The sequence below is a fragment of the Electrona antarctica genome (assembly GCF_951216825.1).
Source record: "Electrona antarctica genome assembly, chromosome: 17".
Classification (NCBI taxonomy): domain Eukaryota; kingdom Metazoa; phylum Chordata; class Actinopteri; order Myctophiformes; family Myctophidae; genus Electrona; species Electrona antarctica.
The window spans coordinates 26598110-26619105 of NC_136798.1; the positions used below are offsets into that span (position 1 = coordinate 26598110).

At 40.8% G+C, this 20996-nt stretch overlaps 2 protein-coding genes across 2 annotated transcripts in view; one reads left to right on the plus strand and one right to left on the minus strand.

Moving 5' to 3' along the window:
- Positions 1 to 1658: 1658 nt before the first annotated feature.
- Positions 1659 to 16545, minus strand: frk (fyn-related Src family tyrosine kinase). Its single transcript, XM_079525357.1, has 8 exons — positions 15839 to 16545; positions 12118 to 12239; positions 11185 to 11348; positions 10336 to 10504; positions 9789 to 9947; positions 5860 to 6041; positions 3703 to 3868; positions 1659 to 3358 (listed from the first exon to the last, which is right to left on the minus strand). The coding sequence occupies exons 1-8, from the start codon at positions 16279 to 16281 to the stop codon at positions 3150 to 3152; spliced, it is 1614 nt and encodes a 537-aa protein (XP_079381483.1). The 5' UTR covers positions 16282 to 16545; the 3' UTR covers positions 1659 to 3149.
- Positions 16546 to 16746: 201 nt separating this feature from the next.
- Positions 16747 to 20996, plus strand: part of nt5dc1 (5'-nucleotidase domain containing 1) — a 76619-nt gene continuing 72369 nt past the window's right edge. Inside the window, exons 1-6 of the mRNA XM_079525358.1 lie at positions 16747 to 17427; positions 18317 to 18408; positions 18950 to 19021; positions 19316 to 19425; positions 20086 to 20165; positions 20865 to 20946. Of these exons, the coding sequence (XP_079381484.1) occupies positions 17335 to 17427; positions 18317 to 18408; positions 18950 to 19021; positions 19316 to 19425; positions 20086 to 20165; positions 20865 to 20946 (529 nt within the window). The 5' untranslated portion in view covers positions 16747 to 17334. The remainder of the gene's footprint in view (positions 17428 to 18316; positions 18409 to 18949; positions 19022 to 19315; positions 19426 to 20085; positions 20166 to 20864; positions 20947 to 20996) is intronic.

The window sequence follows — 20996 nt, forward strand, 5'->3', positions numbered from 1 at the left end:
ACGCAATCGAGGGATTAATTAATGGCGGCAGGGATTGTGTTTTAATAAAGTATTTAATCAATCAATACATAGCCTATACTATTTTCCAAGTGAGTTTCGCTGGTGAAAACCGATTAAATAATCTGTATTATTTTGAGACCGATCCGATACCGATATGGCATTTTTATGGCCGATATGGCCAATTCCGATTATGCTACCGATTAATCGTGCATCCCTAGCGAAAACGTTTTTTATATTTACGCTACAGAGGAGAGGCTGGTCTGCATTTCATGCGAGGGCTAGAAGCAAAGAGTGGCAGAGTCTTAATGCAACGGCAGCAAAGCAAGTGCATTATATTAGGGCTATGGACCAGAGCTAGTCATGCAACAGTAAAAAAGATATAGCAGACAAGCTCAATGCGTCACAGTGTGACTATTTCTGGTGAGTGAATGGGTGATACTGGCATGCAACTATTAAGTATAATGCCATGCCACAACTGCTATAGGTTTTCAAGTTTCCGTTTGTTTTCAAGTTTCAAGTCCAATTGGTCAAGGAGACCCATTCACCTCAACTCATGGATAGTGATAACCACTTAAACCCTGTAAAACCCTTAAACCTGGAATCTACAAGTGTTGTTTATTCAGGGTTCATACCCTGAAGAAGGCAGTTGTACTACCGAAACGTTGGTTCCTACTCTGCATCCTAATAAATAATCGGCACTTTGGCTATCAGTGTGTGCGGCCACTCTTTTGTCTTTTTAAGACTTAACTCTGTAGAATAGATGTTTCTGCCGTGAGCTGGCACCACTACTAAGGCTGGTGTGCGTTTAGCATCCTCCTGCACAGTAGGCCTATTCAGGGTTCATACCATTTACTGATTCCCTTTGTAAGTCGCTCTGGTTAAGTGTCTGAGAAATGCATAAAAAGTAATAGTAATTTATTGTAGAAGTGGAGTGTATTGATCTCATTTGTGTCGTTTTTTGTTCGCTGTAAATACTAGAACCCTTAACATTCAAAACACACAAAGTAGTTCCTCCTGCTGTTCATCTTTGTAGGGCAGGGTAGATAATCCCCAAATTTAGACAGGGTTGCTGAGCTTGAGCCAAACCACAAGCTTAGCAAGAGATGACTGTCTGCAGGCTGTTAGTGAGTTTCACTCCAAAATAAGACCATTTGAAACCAGAGCCACCTAAGCTTATTACATGATTGATAGGCAAATGTTGACAACTAATTCTGGGACCTCATTTAAAGGAAATTAAATAATACACAGCCTTGTTTGACAAAGTGATAGTACTTAAGTACTATTTATATAAAAGCAATGCAAACTGGCAGGGATTTCAGCATGGGCTCTGTTGTCATTCACCAATTAGTCCTGCCAGCATAAAAGGTTATGGATAAAACTGTCATAGATTACTTGTTGAATTTAAGGAAGATTAAAAGAGTTTGCCATCTTGAGAATTGTTTCATTTCAAAAGACGACAAGGGTGCAACAGTGTGACATGAGTTTAAGCAGGAGTGTATCAGCACCACTATGTGGCCACTTTGGGAAGTTACATTTTAATCTAATTTAAAAAAGCATACAGGTTTGCTATGGCCTTTTGGGAATTCCTTGACACATTCCAAGGTAAAAATAGAAATGCACAAACACACACACACACAAAATGATAGATCACAAAATCATACTAAACATAAATCCATTTAATCGTTTGTACATCAAAGATAAAATGTAATCCTTGTTAAAACAATCAAACTGTATGAGCTTACACGAACACTTCAAAATACCAAATAATGGCAACATTGTACAATTAATAAGATTTTGTTCAAACATTAAAAAAAAAAAACATTACACAAAATTATTTAACAACATTAAGAAATTAGGTGGAATAATGTTCTGCAACTTTTCCTTATTATTTCCTTATTATTAGGTCAAAGGTTCCTCCATAAGACTTGGCATAAGATCATAGACAAACACTGAGAGATCCAGATGAACATACTGTAGGCTCAGATCACCGTCAACCAATTCTCTTAACATTCAGTCATCGAACCACAGCTTGTAGATCGGCTATATTTGGCATGACACGATCAAATGACAAAGTATAAATTGGGCATAAGGCGTCACTTGTTATGTCAAGTAGCGTACTTAATGTTATTCTGTAATCAATGATAATCTTCATAATACTATGGGTGTAACAACACAATAGGTAAAGAGAGTAGACCCAAAAACAGGTACATAATAACTCGGTGTACAAATGTATTCAAATTTACACTTGCAGGTCTATTTGGTAACATTTGTACACCAACACTGAGGATTTTACTGTGTAAATGCATTGTGTTGTTACACCCATCTAAACAGCATCTAAGGGTGGTTCTCACTGAAACAAGCTTATTCCACTTGAGCAACATGTCTGATGGAGAAGTCCAGCTACAAGTATGACAGCAAATACACATTATTTAGTTCTAGTGATCTCAATGAAAATGTTTTATTTCCGACAGTGGTCGGTCACCTTCCGACAGAGCACACGCACACGCACACGCACACAACAGATTGAGGCCGTAAATGAACATGACTCACAGGTGCCTTCCCTGATGAAAGCCTGGCGGCCCACCAGTGGAAAGTATGCACGCTATGCCGAGCGCACGCACGCAGAACCTGTTCATCAGGATTAGATAAGACAGCAGCATTCCAGCTCACCTGAGAGCAAGCTGTTACGGTAAGAGTCCAGGCGGCAAGGCTACAAGAAGCCCTCGGAGAGAGACGTCTCGTCGAGACCAATAGACTTTTCACACTCTGTCATCTGATTCAAAGTGCATTTAAGTTGGCAAACAAAAGCAGAAGAGCTGTTGCAAATAACTGTTGCCATGCCCTGTTAGTCATACAGTATGCTCCCCTACAATGGAAAATAATTTACACAATAGGATCTTCTTTTGACTATAATTCGATCAGGTACAGTACAGTGGCAAATGAAAGGCATTTATGCGGCTTGAATCACTGTGAGCTGCATTACTGGAGATATAAATCATCAATGATGATGGATTGATTTCATGGTGTTGTTCATGTCGCATGGCAGAGAGAGAGTGTGTGGTTTCAACTGCCCATTGTTTTTCAAAAGCGAGAGTCTGTTCGGTTTGTTTTCCATGTTCAAAATGTCAACCTGGAGCGGGCGGGCTGCACTAGTAACGGTTGGCATCATCATAGGATGTCACGTCCAGGTCAAAGAAGTCCTCTAACTTCCACTGGAGTGTCTCAAACGTGGGTCTGTCCTGCTCGTTGGCCTTCCAGCAGTCCGTCATGATCTCATACATGACTTTGGGGCAGTGAGGGGGACAGGGCATCCTGTAGCCCCCTGGCAACCTCTGCACCACCTGCTGGTTGGTCATGGCTGGATGGAGAAGAACAACAATTGCAACATGATAACTTAATCCATTAAGACATGAGACAGAGTCTACTAATGCCTTCTAAAATCAGTTCTCACAATTTCAAGATTTAAAAAAAAATAGCAGATGTACAAGCTCGCCGCGCGGCACAAGTTATGGGCTGTGAGCTTGTAGATCTGCTATTTTTGAATAGTCAACAAAAATCTAAAATGACAAAGATGCTTTCCTGGTTTTAATTTGGTAAATTCATAAAAGTGCACATTTAAATGTATATAAAAAATAAATCCACATTCCACAAAATATGATTAATACTTAAATGTATTAAGGTGATTGATTACAAAGCTCTTACTTGGATACGGCATCTTGCCAAAAGTCACAATCTCATACAGCAAGATACCAAAGGACCACACATCAGATTTAATGGAGAACTTGCTGTCCAGGAAGGCCTCCGGAGCAGTCCACTTCACAGGGAATTTGGTTCCTTCTCTGGCTTCATACACATTGTCACTCTCCATCTAAACCCCCCCCACAAAACAAGGCAGATATTTACTTGTTTAATGGCTTAAAACTGCAATATTTGTGGATCTGATCCCGGGTCTCCCAACGCAAGTGCTGGAATGTTTACCACCGATCCGAGTCTGATAACCAGTAAAGGTCCTGCCAGACCACAGATCTAAATGCCTCAGTAAAAGAGCAAATAAAAGCTTTTATTCAGTAAAGCATTTATGTAGTGTAGCTTTAAACCCTATATACATTGTTGATATTCAAAAATATTACTTATGTAACTACTTAAAAACTTCACCACTTTTTCTTATACATCTTATATCTTATATAATTTTCTTATATAATTGGTCCTCACTAATGTTCATGATAAATTACCACAATTCTTTTCTACTCGTTCTGTGTATCACAGGAGGGCTGTGGACAGAAACCCGTCCCCCAGTGACATCATCGTAGGCAGATTTCTTTTTAAACAAGATTTAAAGAAAATACAATGACTTCCATTTTCGCATTGCCAACTTTTCAGGAATAGAAAGCCTGTCTTTTCTATTAGCTTGGATTCCCCATCGATGATGTCACTGGTGGACACGTTTCTGAACTTCCCACAGCCCTCCTATGAGACACAGAATGAGTAGATTTCTTTTTGGCTATTTTATTACCGATTATATGAAGAAAAGTGGTGAACTCTACATACAGTAGGCTACTTTGTTGACTGGTGTACCCCAGGGGTCTATACTAGGTCCCCTACGTTTTTCCCTCCACGTTCTTCTGCAAACATAGCTGATCTACATGCTCAAAAGGAGTTGCAATGCCTTGTGAGCTTATAGATCTGATGTTTTTGCCAAAACTTCACCCCAGAATAGGGACGCTAGGGTCATATGGTTAACTACTATATGGAGTTTGGGTAAAACAAACAAAACAAGAACAAATGACCTATGTCATGTGTGTGACTAGGATACCAGGTTGTAACATGAACCTGAGTAAGGGAGACAGGATTTGACACGATTTTATTTGTAAATCTGTATATATAAAACATATATACAGTAATATGTCCCATCGAATCTCTTCATTACTCCAACAGAGCAGGCAGAGCGGATACAGCGAACATGCACATGCACAGATTCTTCATGGCTGGTGACAGTGGTGAGTAAAGGAGACAGGATGAACCCTTTCCGATGCTCCTTTATTTCTTTTAAATGGGTGTATATAAAATATACCCTATCAAATCTCTTATTTACACCAACAGAGCAGGCAGAGCCATAAACAGTTATAATGAGTTTATCTTTTTTGCGTTCTGGTGAGTCTCCTGCAACAGGTACCCGCATATACTTTTAGAAGTTCACAGGGACGGACAGTACTGAACTAAACGCGGGTGGGTAAAATGTTATTGTGATAATAAGAGCACACTGTTTCCGCCCAAACAACGGCACTTATGTAACTTATAGTCAAAGATAGCGAGCGGTGATACGAACGGGTAACGGGGCAGACAACGGGTCCATAATTTGACGTGCGGGGCAGGTCTGGTTTGTATTTTGAAATAATAATCACAGGTGACCCATGCAGGACTCTGGTCTCCCGGTGGTGTAAGCCGGCAGAGTGGACACAGCTACAACAAAGAGGCTGTATATACAATATTAATTACTACGTCACATAGTTGTTCAGTATTGAATAATTTGCACATAGTCTGTGATCTATTGATCGAATACAATGAATAGTTTGTTCAGAAATATGCTGCGGCCGTCCTGCCTGTCGTCCGGTCTGTTCCCAGCCCTGTTCTAAAGCACCGGCCAGCGAAAGACACCTGTGTCCGCTATGCGGAGCGCTGTGGCTCTGGCACCCATACGCCGCTGGCGTACCGGTCCAGGCACCTAGGCTGCAAAATATAAACCCATGACGACATTTGCTGCATGTCACTCCCCATCTCCTGTCAAGACTACATCCTATAAATACTTTTTTTTTTTTTAAGTATAAAAGCTGCAAAACAAATCTTTAAAAAGAAACTCACCATGAAAACCCTGGCAAGGCCGAAGTCAGCCACTTTGCAGACGTTGTTGTCTCCCACCAGCACATTCCTGGCTGCCAGGTCTCTGTGGATGTAGTTCTGGAGCTCTAGGAAGGCCATGCCGGCTGCCACCTGAGCAGCAATCTCAATCTGATCAGACACACCCAGCTTGGCACCCTGGTCCTCTGCAGAGACAGGGAGAGAATTAACATGATTATTGTACAGTATAATGTACGTACACAGATGACTGACAAATTAAAAGGAAAAAACAATGTAAATTGTCTTCTAGACTCTAGAGTAGTGGTTATCTTCCCCCAGGGGGGTCCCCACATGATAGGGGGGGGGGGGGGGGGGGGAGGACTCATGTGACCATATCACATTTCCCCCCCACAACTCGTAGACCAGTGCCTATGGTTTAATTGGGCCACTGAACGATCAAATGTGCATTCGTCTTTGTAATGAAGGGTTTATGCACTGCAACCCGACTATAACATCCCTCATGTAGTTGTCGCATTGACATTCTCTCAAGTCACCTGAGAGAGTTCCTCCTGGTTTTCCATAGGTATAGCATTAATGCATGCACATCACGGTCATTTCAACCAAAATTTCCAACCATACTTTCCGATGTCTTTCCGATATGCAGATGCATGTCACTTCAAGTCACTGTTCCATTTGAAACACTAGTTTTTGTGACTGAAGCTCGTGCCATCTGTCCCCAATATCGAACCCATAGACAATCTCTGCCCGTTGACCATTTTTATACTTGCCACAAAGCATGATGGGATAAGTGCTTAATTGTATCATGCAGAACACCTGTATGGAAGCATCTGCATTTCTTACGATTCTCCACTCAATTATTCAGGCATTTCCTTTAATTTGTCACCCTGTCTGTACTCTGTACATGTTAAAGGCTAGCTAGCCTCTGCGTGACGTTGACCAAGTCCTTGTCATGAGCCAGAGGGCATACAGCACTAAGCCAACTCAAGGCCACAGACATCAATTGAACATGAGCGCTTCTCAGACTGACCATCCGTCTGACTGGTAGTGACACAACATCTGTCATACTGCCGCAACGCCATTACTCATGGGAGGTGAATCTAACAGATGTGGTAAAAAAATATATATATATATATATATATATATATATATATATATATATATTTTTTTTTTAAATCACACCTGTGTGAACTGTGAAGTGAGTGGTGCTCATCCAAAAAAAATAATATACTTCCTCATGAATTAATGTCAACTTATGTTATCTTTTAACCATGATACACTGTTAAAAAAGATATTCAATGTATATATATATATATATATATCCCGTTGCACCGTGTTTAGAAAAGTGGATTTGCTCGTCTACATATGACGTAAATTCTCCTTTCATTGTCAATGGCAAATGTGACACGTGTTGTGACGAAAAGCTGTATCTAGGAGGGGCTAGCGCCCATCAAAAAAACAAAAGGTCACATATATCAGAGTCAGACACAGAAAAGGGCTGATAAGTATAGGCTGCAACTATCGCTTCTTTTCAAATTGAATCAATGCAAAACATTTCAATTGATTTTTATATCGACTAAATTGATTAGTCTGATTAACCACTTAAGCCCCATTTTATAATTTATTGTGGCGATCTACAATCTCAAAAAGTGTTGCATCATTGTGAGCTTGTAGATTTGCTATTTTTTCACCATTTCATTTTTGAGGGGCGCTAGCCCCTCCTATATTCAGCTATAGTGTAGATTTTCGTCTTACGTCATATGTAGACGAGCAAATCAGCTATTTTTGTCCTACACAAAGTTCCTATTGACAATGAATGGATGATGTACGATGATAGAGCGCCCCTCACTTCACACAGGTGTGATTTATTTATATGTAATCGGTTAAATTGATAAGTTGTATTGTTGTACCCCTAATGAAGTAAAAGTGATACATTGAGCCTGAACATTTATTATCACCATTTTGACCACTGATTCTGCATGAGAGAATATCGATGGGGAACTTCACCTGCTTTGCCTGGATCTCTTATGTTATGTTATAGGTGTGAGGAGGAGTATTCTTTGGTCGGTGATGCATGTTATTATGTTGTTGTCTATGAAGCTTGAACTGGAACACCTTATAATCAACCCTATACAAACGCTAACAATCAGGAGGACAGTGCTATTGTTTGAGGTGCTGCTCTCTGTCTGTTTCTAGCTCGCCCACCCACCCAGCGCCAGTTGAACACGCACACACTGGCGCACACGCATGCACGCACACACGCACTAACTTAGCCTTACGATACTACTAATACTTCTAACCAAAACCCTAAACTTGGGTCCAAAAACTAAAATACCTCCCTGTGGTATTAGTGAGTGCCTGAAAAATGTTGACAATTTGGAATTCCTGAGGACTCCTCAAGAATGCAGAAAAACAAGGATGCATACACGTTCACAAACAAACACGAAAACGCAAACAGACAAGAGATGGCATTTTGTTGGGCGAGTCTGACTAATCTGTTGTGAATGAGAGATGTTGCACTCTGACTTTTCCATGACTAGGTTTCAACCTGTCATACTGTAGTGTACCAACCCAAGGATATGAGATAAAAGTAAGCTGACTCTAGCAAATCCCTCCTTCTCAGAAGCAGACACATTCTGCAAACGAGTAGGAAGACATCAGTAAGATCGCTTACTGACTCAGACTTTGATCTGCCATTTCACTTCAAACTGAACAAGAATTATTAATTTGAAAAAGGTGCTTTTGCTTCCCTACTTTTGTTTCTAAACTCTGCATGGATTAAAACATTTGCATGGATAAAAAAAGAAAAAATGAAATCCCATAAACATCAACTTCCCTGATGTCTAAAATCTGAACAATAGCAGCGGAGGACTCTGATCCTCATATGGCAAGAACACTGTCTGACCAGCAATTTTGCAGATCAAAGAGAGATTGACTGACTGATTTTCAACTCAACTCATTGCCCGCCACTAAAACCCCGGGGCGCTGTCGGCTACCGCCACCATAGACTCTTGTTCTAGTTCACTTGGAAAACAAGACCGTTTCCGGTCCCCCAAAAAGAATTAGCGACAATCGGCTAAAGCTAATCAAATGTGATCACCATCTATTTAAGAGTCTTAAGAAGCATTCATATTTTAACTGCGCGGTAACTGGGATTAAGTATTGAGCCGCCAACATCGGCGCGTTGTTCAATCCAGCTCAATCTGAGCCGTAATTCAGAGAAAAACGGCTATAAAAAGGTTGGTGTCCCCAGCATTGTGTGCAGGCCGCCATCTTTGGGAGGACAAAACACACTGAGCCGAGCGTTGCCTAGCGCCCGAGAGCCCCACTTTATTGCCGAGATGATTATGAATTAATACAAAGCTCAAAAACATGTCAAAGAGACGTTCCTGGCGCTATGGGATCACGAAAAAGACTTATTTAGTCCACCATACGGTAAATTAATTGTCCAATCTGTATAGTACAGTATGTCAATATAACTTATACAATTGGGTTGGTTGTATTTTTTCTCCCCACTCTATTGATTGTGTCAAAGGTCACGTCTCACCTAGACACAGGATCGGACCATAGAGTATATAAAAGGATAGAGACTGAACTGGCGCGAAGCTCCGCCCCCCCAGCTATTCATGTCAGTGGAAGTTGCTCAGTGGCGTTTTGAAGCACCCGGAAGACTGCCGGAAGTCCCTCCTCCGGACCTCAAATTTGAGGTCCGGGGTGACGTAGGGAGTGATGGTCCTACATGTTAAAGCCCAGCTGCACGGGGTTTCCCGGTCATGAATACACGGGTCCGCCTGTAGTCCCTCCTCCTACCACTAGGGCCCAGAGCTTCAACGTTGAATAGCCTCACTGGCCCCTTGGATCGGACACGATATCAAAAAGCAGCAGCATGGATCCCCCATCCCCTCAGCAAATTGAACCTTAAAATGATGGCTTACTCTGGAGGTAGTCCAGCAGGCTGCCATTACTCATGAGCTCTGTGATGATGTAGATGGGTTCCTCCACGGTGCACACGGCGTACAGCTGGATCAACTTGGGGTGACGCAGCTTCTTCATGATCTGGGCCTCCCTGAGGAAGTCCTGAGCATCCATGGTACCTGGGAAGAGTGTCAGTTAATAGTTTTATAAATCAGTATTCAATCACATTAGTTGAAGTCATTAAAGAACCCCATCGGGCTTCTCTCCTGCATTAGCACTGCAGACAATTAACTGAGAATTAAATTAAATTAGAATACTCTAACACAAAACTCTTAACAGGCTATTAATTGATGAGCCAAGAGACCATGTCCTTTTGAACTGTAATAAGGAGAGAGTTTATAGTTTCCCACAAGTTTCTGCCATTACTGCACATTGTTAGTTAATATTTAAAATGTTGTGTTCTCTGAAGGGGGAATAGCCATTACTGGATATTTGTTTTATTACATGTAAACCTTGTTTTATAATGGTGTTCCAAATCTGCAAAACAAAAACAACAGTTTTATTTACCAGGTTTGAGTGTCTTCACTGCCACTGCTGTGGTGTCATTCCACAGGCCTTCGTAGACTTCTCCAAACTGACCCGCTCCCAGCTTCTTCAACAGTCTGATGGAATTCCGCTCAATCTCCCAATGGTCTACTGTATTGTAGGACAGACCATGAGTCTGTGGGGCCTCGATCTACAAAGAGCCAGTCACAAGAGACTAAATCAAATCAACTTTTCCAGCTAATACAGTTTTTTTTGAGTGGTGCAACCACTCCTATAGAGACAGCTATGTGTCCTGTGTCTGTCCCTGGCTGGGTCCCTGGGTCTGTCCAAGCACGGAAATAGCGTTAGTTCACCACCAAGTGTCACTGTTGCACAGCCACAGAGACACACATGCACGCACACACACATGCACGCCACGCACACGCTCTTCAGACGGGTCTGATTTTATTTTTTAAATCAATGATAAAGAACCCTAGTGTCCCTATTCTGGGGTGAACATAGGAGATCTACAAGCTCAACGCGCTGTGTTGCGACACATTTTGAGTTTGTAGATCGGCCATTTTCTACAAAGAGATTCGGTGCAGAGGGGGAAAAGGAATGGGCCTAGTATCTAGGCTGATGGGGGACTCAGGTCAATGAAGTGTATAGGGTTTAAGTGGTTAAAAACAGTATTATTTTATGAACTACAATTATATTGTAAGTTAACATTAGATGAAAGTACAGGTATAGACAATAATTATATCATATGCAATGCATCATTTCTTTTGACAATAGTGTTGTTCCTCTACCACCAGCATACAAATTGACAACCCAACTGAGGAAACCATTCATAGCTTTTAGGCCATTATGCATACAGAATCAATGTTTCACCTTTTTGCATGGTTCGGTCAGACGCACACAAAGCCCATCATCCTGCCTGGTGTAGTGGTCCACAAACTCCCGCAGTGTTTCAAAGCTTTTAGTCTTGGACACAAAATAACGGCCAGTCTCTGTTTTTCTGAGTTTGTAGTGCTTCACCTTCCCTCTATCCAACACTAAAAGAGAACATGCAGAAGGTTACTGTAGCTGGCATTACATTTTATTTCAATAATAGTTTATTAAATTTGATCAATCATATACAGTACAGACGTACATCTAAGACAATACATGTTTATTAAATTTGATAAATAATATACAGTACATCTACGACACTTGGGCTCATTACTCATGTTAAATTGTTTTTGCACTCGATTATTTTTTGATAACCCTGTTTTTAACCTTCTGTGATTGATTATATGTTTTTAACCATGTAGCACTCCGAGATTCCCTGTGAATGAAAAGTGCAATACAAATAAAATTCATTATTATCATCACTGATGTAACATGGGGTTATTAGCTGCTTAATGAACTCAGTGGCATTTCAAATGAGCAGGTGGTCCTTCACTGGGTTTAATGTATGAATTACACCAAGGTCCTCTGATACGGTGAACGAAGAGATTGATCCAGACCAAGATAAAGTTATGCTGCTTTTATTGGAGCATGCTTAAGTCGTTGACCTTGAATGATCAATCACTTTCAGTCAGGTTCGCTTGAGCAAAGCTGGGATTGTTCTAGGAATGTAATGAGGAAACATGTGTTTAGTGTATCCAGTTCCTGCTTTAAGCCTTTATCAGGAACTTGGCACAGGAATGGGCGAGGTGCAACATGACTTCGTTTTTTATTGTTGATGCTAAAGTCCAGGAGGTTGATTGCATGGTTTCAGAGAAGAAGGGAAAGATGTCACCTAACATGGTATAGCTTGTTGTCAACAGGAGATGAGATTACCTGAGAGAGAGAGGTCCCCTTTCTGACTTTCACAGTTTCTGATGAGAAAGGCTCCATGCTCGTTTTCTCCAGCTAACAACAGCTTCTCTGCATCGAGTCTCTTTGTGTCAGCAAAATACCATCTGAAAATCACAAAGAAAGCAGATAAATATACCACATGGTCATCATTTGACTATATGGTCGCTTTAGCTTTAATCAAGTGTCTCTTGGATAGGAAGGTCCAAGGTTAATACCATCATATTGTATTGATGAAGCCCCCTCTTGGACATGCTTTGTTATGAATAGCTATTTTGTGATCTATAAGTCTGCCACTCTGCCTGGAGTATGAAAAATGTTGTTCTGAATGTTCTGAAAACTGTCAGAAGAATAAACATTCTCTGCCATTGAAGTGCCCTTGATCAAGGCACTTGACCCAAAATTGCCTCAGTGGAGCTGCTCAGTGTGAATTTGTGAAACACTAAAGGTGACAGCACAATCCTGCTGCGCATTGTCCGAAAGTTCGCTTCGTTTGGCAGGTGTGAAGGCTCATTCGAATCCTAATGCGCAGCAAAGAACCGCATTCTACTCCGCCCAAAAACGGGGGTTTCGCTTCACTTCCAATCGCACTTGATTTCGATTCGGTGCAGGTGGGAATGCAATCCGTAGCAAATAAAGGAAATTAAGCAAACTATCATGTGGCGGATAAGGAGCTAAACACAGTTGGAGACGGAGAAGGGATATTAATTTTATGCAGTGCAAAGATGTCCCGTTATCATGTGACGTGGTCAAATAAGGAGACCGAATTAAGCCCTCATCGAAATATGAGGACGAGCACATTAATCTATTGCTTAAGGAAAAAACACTGCAGTGTACAGAATATTCTGTCTGTCTGTCGTGTGTAAACATGGAGGGCTGTCACTGTGTGGGGATCCGAGTGGAGAGTGGAGACTTTCTTCATCTTGTTTAAATATAAATACTTCAAAATTAAAACACATGTTTAGCTCAGCATGATCTATAAACTGTATAGCTAACATGGCATATGCATAATAATTGTGATCGGATCATCAATGGTCACACACACACACACACACACACACACACACACGCTTTCTGAAATTGATCAAATTCCCTGCTACGTTTCCTTGCTGCGCCTGACACAGCCAGTGTGAAGGCAAACCGCAGCAAATTAAATATGCAAGAATCCAAATTCTCCGCCCATTCACATTCGAGTCTACCGAAGTATTAGGTGAGACTGTGTGGTTGTACTGGGAACCTCCCAGGTGTGAATGCATGCATCTGTGTGAGTGTGAAACAGGGCTTTGCTGAAAAAGATAATCTATGCTCAGTGAACATACCCTGTGTATAATGTATAATAAAAAACGCTTAAAAAAAACCAAATATTCTACAGAGAAACATTGTGCCTTGAAATGTGTTATGATTATGAACACATCTAGCCTATGCATTTCTTTTTGGGTTTTAAAGGATTAAAACACTCTCTAGAACAAAAGCAGTCTGATCAGACTCTGTTAAGGTTAATCAGTGATTAAGATCATCGGACTGGTCATTCATTCATGATGACTCAAAGCACTCTCTACCTTGTCACAAAACACGCTAATCAGGTACTGTAAGTGAATGAAAGAAACTGTGGAAGTGTTTCCTACAACATATGAAAAGAACAGGAAGAACTAGCTTACAGCTGGAATGAAAGAGGTTTCTTATAAAGATGCTTGATGAAAATGCCATGGCATGCCAGCCTTCCAGGCATGTACTTTACAACAGTAGGCTATATTTGTTGAACTTATTTAACATGATTCCAGTATTTGACTAGCCCTGGAACATGACTGTCCATGGCTATTGGCTATTATTTGACATGGCTTTCCTTTTGGGTATAACTGGGATAAAAATAATCCATACATAACATGCCTGCACAAATCGAGTTTACTCTCCTCCTGAAATTCTCTTTTGTAATGTAGTTGGTTATTATGGTGGCTGGCTCCTCCTCTCTGGGAACACATGTATCCCAACTGGTAAAGGATTGCATCTTGCCCATTGCCCATCTTCTTAAAAGTACAGAGATGGTTTGCCCACTCTCCCATAATCATATCTCATACTATAATTAACCAAATGTCTGTCTGAATGTGTGTCTGTCAGAAACACTTCTGTAGCTCTTCACTGCCTGCACCAATCGCCCTTTTTTCGATTTCACACATTAATGATTAATAATGAATTTATTAGTGCATTAAAATTACCCATCCACTTACATGGGAAAATGTGAAAACTCACATCAAGTATTTTTCTCTCAGAAACCGTCAGAGCTACAGTCACAACACAAAAAAATGACACAAATCCAATCCAATCCAATCCACCCCAAATTTAATTCACATGTCGTGGGTGGTTTAATCAACGGAGAGCCCAAAGCAATTCCATTTTCAGCCATAGGGGACGCCGCAAATGCGGAAATTTCAAACGTTTGTTGGAAAAACATGCTTTTGGGGAGATAAAGTGCGCGCTCCGGCGAAAACAGCTAATCTACAAGCTCACAACATCACAGGTTGCAAAAGCCATCAGTTTTCTCAAGCCAGAGATCAGAATTGTGCACATTTTGGACGCAAATGCACCTATAACTTCATCTGTGCGACTCACAAAATACATTTGGGAGTATCTGTGCAACTGTACATAGTTTCTGTGGTGCATGTCAAACTGGGGGGCCTTCATACTTTTCAAATGGGGGCCTGTGGGCAAATGTTGTGGTCCTAGCCATGAACATATTTCCCTACCATGCATTTGTACAAATACTTTCATGTTATAGTGCTGTTTTTATTCATTAAAAAAAAAACACACAAATATATTATAGTTAAAATGAACGGCAATTAAAGATTTTTATGGGGAGGCAATATCTCACAACAGGTAAGGACTAGTAATAATACATTTCTGTAACAATTACTTATGTTTATAAATTGAAGATATGCATAATTAAAACCCTTTCACAAAACACACTGAGAACTGAACTTCTCACAAGAAACCCATTCAGCAGCATGTTTGTGGCCATGGTGATGTAGGCCTGCTATGATTATGTCACCCTCTCTGTTTAGTGGTACAAGTACAACCACCTTGAACAACCAGTTTGTCTATCCACATCTAGCAATTTGATGCTAGCTAGATGTGGTTACCCATTAAATGCCATCTGAAGCATATTAATGCTTTTCTGATGATCTGAACGCAACGGTATACCAGAATTATTAACCTAGCCTATGATACTGTAGCTATACTTCCTGGACATAGTCATAGACAATGATTAACCACTTTAACCCAACACTGACAACTCAGGTATGACAAGTGGCACTCCCACAGGATCAACAAACAAAACAATTGATTTAAAGGAATGTTTGGAGAAAAAAAAAATAGGTCAGAATATGGATATAAATAGGCCAAAATGTACTCGCAACCCATTCATTTGAAACATGAATGTTGACCATTACAAACTGAGTCTAAAAGTTAATGCAATAATATATTTTGCACAGGAAAGAAATTAGCAGCAGTGCCACCAAAATGTTTTATAATTCTAATTCATACAAAAATGTCCTGTCGTGTGCTGAATTTATTTTGATAATCTTAATTATTGCCTGTATCTCAAATACAAAATATTAATTATTTTCAAGCAACAGTGGGGCCAGGGGGGGGGGGGGGGGGGGCAACAATAAGGGCGATACAGTGTGCTAGTCTAGTGTAGGCCTATACTTACGGCTCGGCGTCAATACTCTCCACGGGGGCCACATAATTGGCAGGAATATAACCTTTCTTCGAGGCAGAAATTCCGGTGAGTGCTTTCGCATACCACCAGTCCCCATTACTTTTGTCCAGAGCTTCCAGTTTATCCCCGGCATTAAAGCTCAAGTCCTCCTCGGTTCGAGCGGTGTAGTCATACAGAGCAATGTAAACACAATTCACGTTGTCCAGCCCCGGGAGTTTCGGTAAAGTGATGCGGCCGGGATTGGGGTCCGTTGTTGCAGGATTTTCGATCACCAACGGCTCGATGTGTTTTCTCTTCCCACCGTCAGTATCAGTGCCTTCGGGCTTTGGCTTCTTGAAACAACTTAAAAAACGCGTGCAACACAAACCGCACTGTTCTCGAATCTCCATGGTGGAAATCACTCTGAAGCGATCAGGGACGCCCTTATGGTCCATGATACTAGTTTACCTTGGTTGCTGTGAAGTGGCTCTGGACTGCCCAGTCTGCCCTGTCAGCCGCTGTGGTCTTTGGACCAATAAGTTGAAGTCAGAGGCAAAGAAATACTTCCCAAGTCATAAAAGATAGTCAGAAGACGTGATTTATTGCCCTCCAGCTCGTTGGACGCGTTTATAGGTTTATAGTTCAGCGCTCCATTGGTCAATCACCTGCACCTGCTGCCTGCTCTGTGTGCTCCTTCTTCACCTGTTGTCGAAAGAACCTCCACTCCACCCAGACTGGCTCATGCATATCATGAATGGTGTGGTGACTCTGGTGAGGGACACTCCAGGAGCCCTGCTTTCGCACAACGACCGTCAAATATACGGCTTAGATTTGACCATTTAATAAAAAAAACAAATACTGGCAATAATGTGCTAGGCCTGTGTACAAAGAAAAGCACCGGTAAATAACACAATATAAGTAGCCTGGAGCCAACATTCACGCCTAGCGTCAGCGAGTGTTTTCTATTTTGTTTGAGTTGTTACTTGTTGAAATCTCTATTCTGTGTTCTGTCTGAACTCTGAACTCGTAGTTTACCGATGTTATTCTGAAGTGGGCGTAAAAATGGAGAAATGTGCCGCGCTGCGCACCACATTCATGTTGCGCTTCTACGTGGTCCCGTACGGTTTTTTCCAACACACACACATGCACTGTGCACACACACCCGGAAGCCTGTCGCCTCTCTGTCGCCTTCTCCTGGCGATACCAGCCTTAGCTAAACTTCAGCTGCATATTATGGACAACTTATTGACATATCGCATTGAATGAACGTTGGGTGTTGACTTCTAGAAACCGTTCCGCCCGGGGAAACCCCATTTTCATTTATAAAAGTAAAGCCGAGTGCTACGTGCTACCGGGAGAGGGGCAGATGCTTTAGACGCCGCAGATCCCTGTCGTCATTGACATTGACAGATCAGACAGTGGCGCTGCTGTGTGTGCAGGAGGCGCGTGCAACTTGTGTGTAGTACACGTTACTGATCGATTGATTGATTGTCCTCCGGTTTGCTACAATGAGCGAATACTTCAGCCTTTCAGACTGCGATGTGATCGGCTTTGACTTGGACCACACGCTCTGCCGGTACCATCTGAAGGAGACCTCCAGGGTGAGTGTGTAGCTCGTGCAAGCTAGCGCGAGCATCATCATCCATGGTGACAATAATGATGACCGTCAGAGTTGATATAATGTCGGTTTTCACGATTCCCAATCGCCTCACATTGTGTTTATAATAATGTGGCGCCCACGTGGAAAAGCCGCGGTTCATCTGTTCAGCAACCGATTTGTGATGAATATTGTCTCGTGGATGTGAGGATGTAACGTACAGTATGTAGCCTATGTAACGTATGCATGTTGGATGCTGCTGCAGCTGCAGTCGCTCTGCGTGACTCACTCACAGGTTCAACATCGGAGATGGTGCTGCTGCTGATGATGATCATCATCATCATAATGTGTTTTAACTTGCTTTCGAGGCCTGGATGACAGTGGATGTACATCTGTCATAATAGTGCACTTTGATTTGTGTTTGCAAATGCAAGGATCGCAAATGCAATATCCCCTCGTAGAACTGACAGACGTGTGACTTTCATTCAATGGTTCAAAATCACATTAAGCATAGTGTCATGCATGCATAGTGTGTTATATTTCTGTAATAGGCCTAGTCCTACACGACAGCTTTGGAGTGTATTGATTTGGCAGACATTGATGTGCCAGCCAGGCAGTGTTAACTGTAAATAACAACCTAATATGTTGTTACAATATGCTAGTAATTGTGTCAGCCAAGCTCAGTGTTACTGTCTGTAACAACAGTATTACATAGTAATTATGGTGTGGTCTGTCAACCAGTGGTGCTTCTTGCAATTATGTAGTAATTTATTTTACACTGGACCATCAGTTGTTGTTAAAACAGTACAAATTGGACCTGTATACTGTATAGTATACCCAGTGTCATTGGATTCTTTCTGGGCTGTCAACTGACTTGACTTCTTTGTTTGCAGCTAATCTATGAGAGCTTTGCCAGTTTCCTGGTGGATCACAGAGACTATGACAAGGACCTCCTCAATTTAACACCTGCAACCTGGGATTTTTGGTGAGTCATCGTCACTCAGTAGCAGATTCACAGAGCTTCTGTGCACCGCATTTTTCTATTGCATATAATGAACTAATAAACTAAACTAAACGCATAGAGGATCATGCGACCTTGCTTCTGGAAATGCTTTGTAGACCAATCAGAATCAGCTCTTACAATGTTTGAAAAAAGGGCATTATTCCTGAAATACAGTGAGTCTGACAATCATCAAAGAAAGAAATCATTAGTTCAATAAGGAAATATTATTGGTAAGTGCTGTGGGGAAAAAAGTTTATACTTCTTTATACTTAATGAAGAAATAAATATGTCAGGCTTGAATGCAGTGCCTAAACACTGCTGCATGATCTGGTATATCTTCTGTATACTTTTTATGTTTACTATTTAGCTGGGCTATAGCAAGTACATCTAAATGTCCATCCATTGTGATTTATAATATTGATCATTCCATGCTGTGTATGAGCTGACGCTGACAGTCAGCATGTGGGTGTCACTCATCACATTTACTGGTGCTAAAATACCTATTGCTCATTTTCATATCCAGTTTCAAAGGGCTAGTTGTGGATCTTGAGGATGGAAACCTGGTGAAGTTGGCTGAAGATGGAACCGTCTTACGGTAAAGCCAGAGCACTGCTGTCAAATAAGTAATACTGTATAAAATGTGCATAAATGAGTACTTCTATAAGTTTCATTTAATGTTGAATTGGTACTCTTTAGGCTCTGGTCTGGTGGGCCTCGCTGCATATAATTTACCATGACTCAATAAACGTGTACATTTTGTTTTTCATTAAAACTAAACATTCATATACTTTTTTATTTGACTTTAGTTATCACGTATTTCTTTTTCTGATAGTATTTCAAAATGGGATTACTGAACAATGAATGAACATGTGTTTCTCTGTTTCATTAGGGCAACAAATGGGACTACTGACCTCAGCACAGAAGATATTATCAAACACTATGGTCCTAAAAGGGAATGGAAGCACTTCGACAGCCTCAATACCTCCTTTACCAGATCCGGTATGGTGTTCCCATGCAAGATTGTTCATTCATGACCTTATTTTAATGTATTTTATGAGGTTTTGTGCTGTTGGCGGTTTTGTGGATAATACAGGTTATGGAAGGATTCCTTAATGCCCAATAGAAATATTTTCTATCCCGAGACGTTGCCAAAGCATTTTCGGGGGTCCCCGGACAAAAACGTTGAGAACCCCTGCTGTATAGTGTAAGAGCACCATGGATGAATTACAATCATTACAATGGCAATTTAATTGATGTAGGTCAATGTAGTATACTGTAATACACGTCACACAATGTAAACAACAAAATGCTTGTACATTGGCTATGTTCTATCTCTTTTATTATTTTTATTTTTAAAATAAATTAAATGTAATACTTAAATACTTATGGCAGTTGTTAAATAAAGGATTTAGAAAAGAGTCCGTGTGTCAAATTCTCTCACACACACACACACACACACACACACACACACACACACACACACACACATATATATATATATATATATATATATATATATATATATATATATCATCATAGTAAATATTTCTGAACATTATTATGATGCACTTGTATGATGTACTGAATTTGAGTGATATGCTTGCTGTGCTGTTCAATGCACTAAGTTGAGCATTGACAAAATGTTATTTTCTTCTGCAGCAAAGTACTATTACTACGACAACTATTTTGATCTACCTGGGGCTCTTCTCTGTGGAAGGGTGGTGGACATGTTGCACAAGGTAAAATCTAATGTGATTATTTAATACTATTACATACACATGCAGTGGTGGAGAAAGCACGCACATTTCAATACTGCAATGTATGTAGAAAGGAGGGACACCCGCACACTGCCACTTGCATTTATTATTAAGACGTTTCGGTCTTCCTCAGGCTTCAAACCGAAACGTTGCTTTTAATAATAAATGCTCTGAACCTAGCAAGTGGCAGTGTGCGGGTGTCCCTCCTTTCTACATTGTATGCCTCGTCATCATCGCACCTGCTCCAAATTACCTGCCGGGTGTGCGGAAGTCATCTCTCTATAAATACTGCTAATGTAGAAATACTCTAGTACGGAATTCAAAATTGTACAAAATTAGTAAAGGTTTCAAATGTATACAATTCTGTTATTGGCTATTTTCAAATGGCCAAATTCTATATAGGGCTGAAATGTTTTATAATCAAAATCTACAAAGTAACTAGTAACTACATTTCAAATAATTGTAGTGGGTAAAAGTATAGTATTTGCCTCTGAGAGTGGAGTAGAAGTAATATCCTGAAAATTGGAAATACTCCAGTAAAGTTAAAAATCCCTCAAAATTGTACTTAAATACAGTACTTCCACCTGCGTATATGATAATTCAATAGGTGACTGGAATACATTTTGAAGTTTACCGTTTTCTTTTCTCCCTTAAAAAATGCCTGCATGTTTTTGTGAACAGCGTGGAAATGAGGTGAATTCAAACTTTTGGAAAGACATGGTTGCTGCCATTGACCATAATTACAACACATCTGCATTTAAAGGTATGTGGAATTTGTTTTGTTTTTCTGTTTGTTTTGTTTTTCACTTGAGA

Coding starts and splice junctions, on each gene's coding strand:
- frk (XM_079525357.1), bottom strand. CDS start 16,281: ATGGACCATAAGGGCGTCCCTGATCGCTTCAGAGTGATTTCCACCATG. Junction 3,869..5,859: donor GCCTTGCCAGGGTTTTCATG/GTGAGTTTCTTT, acceptor GGGGGGGTTTAG/ATGGAGAGTGACAATGTGTA. Junction 3,359..3,702: donor TGGCAAGATGCCGTATCCAA/GTAAGAGCTTTG, acceptor TTCTCCATCCAG/CCATGACCAACCAGCAGGTG.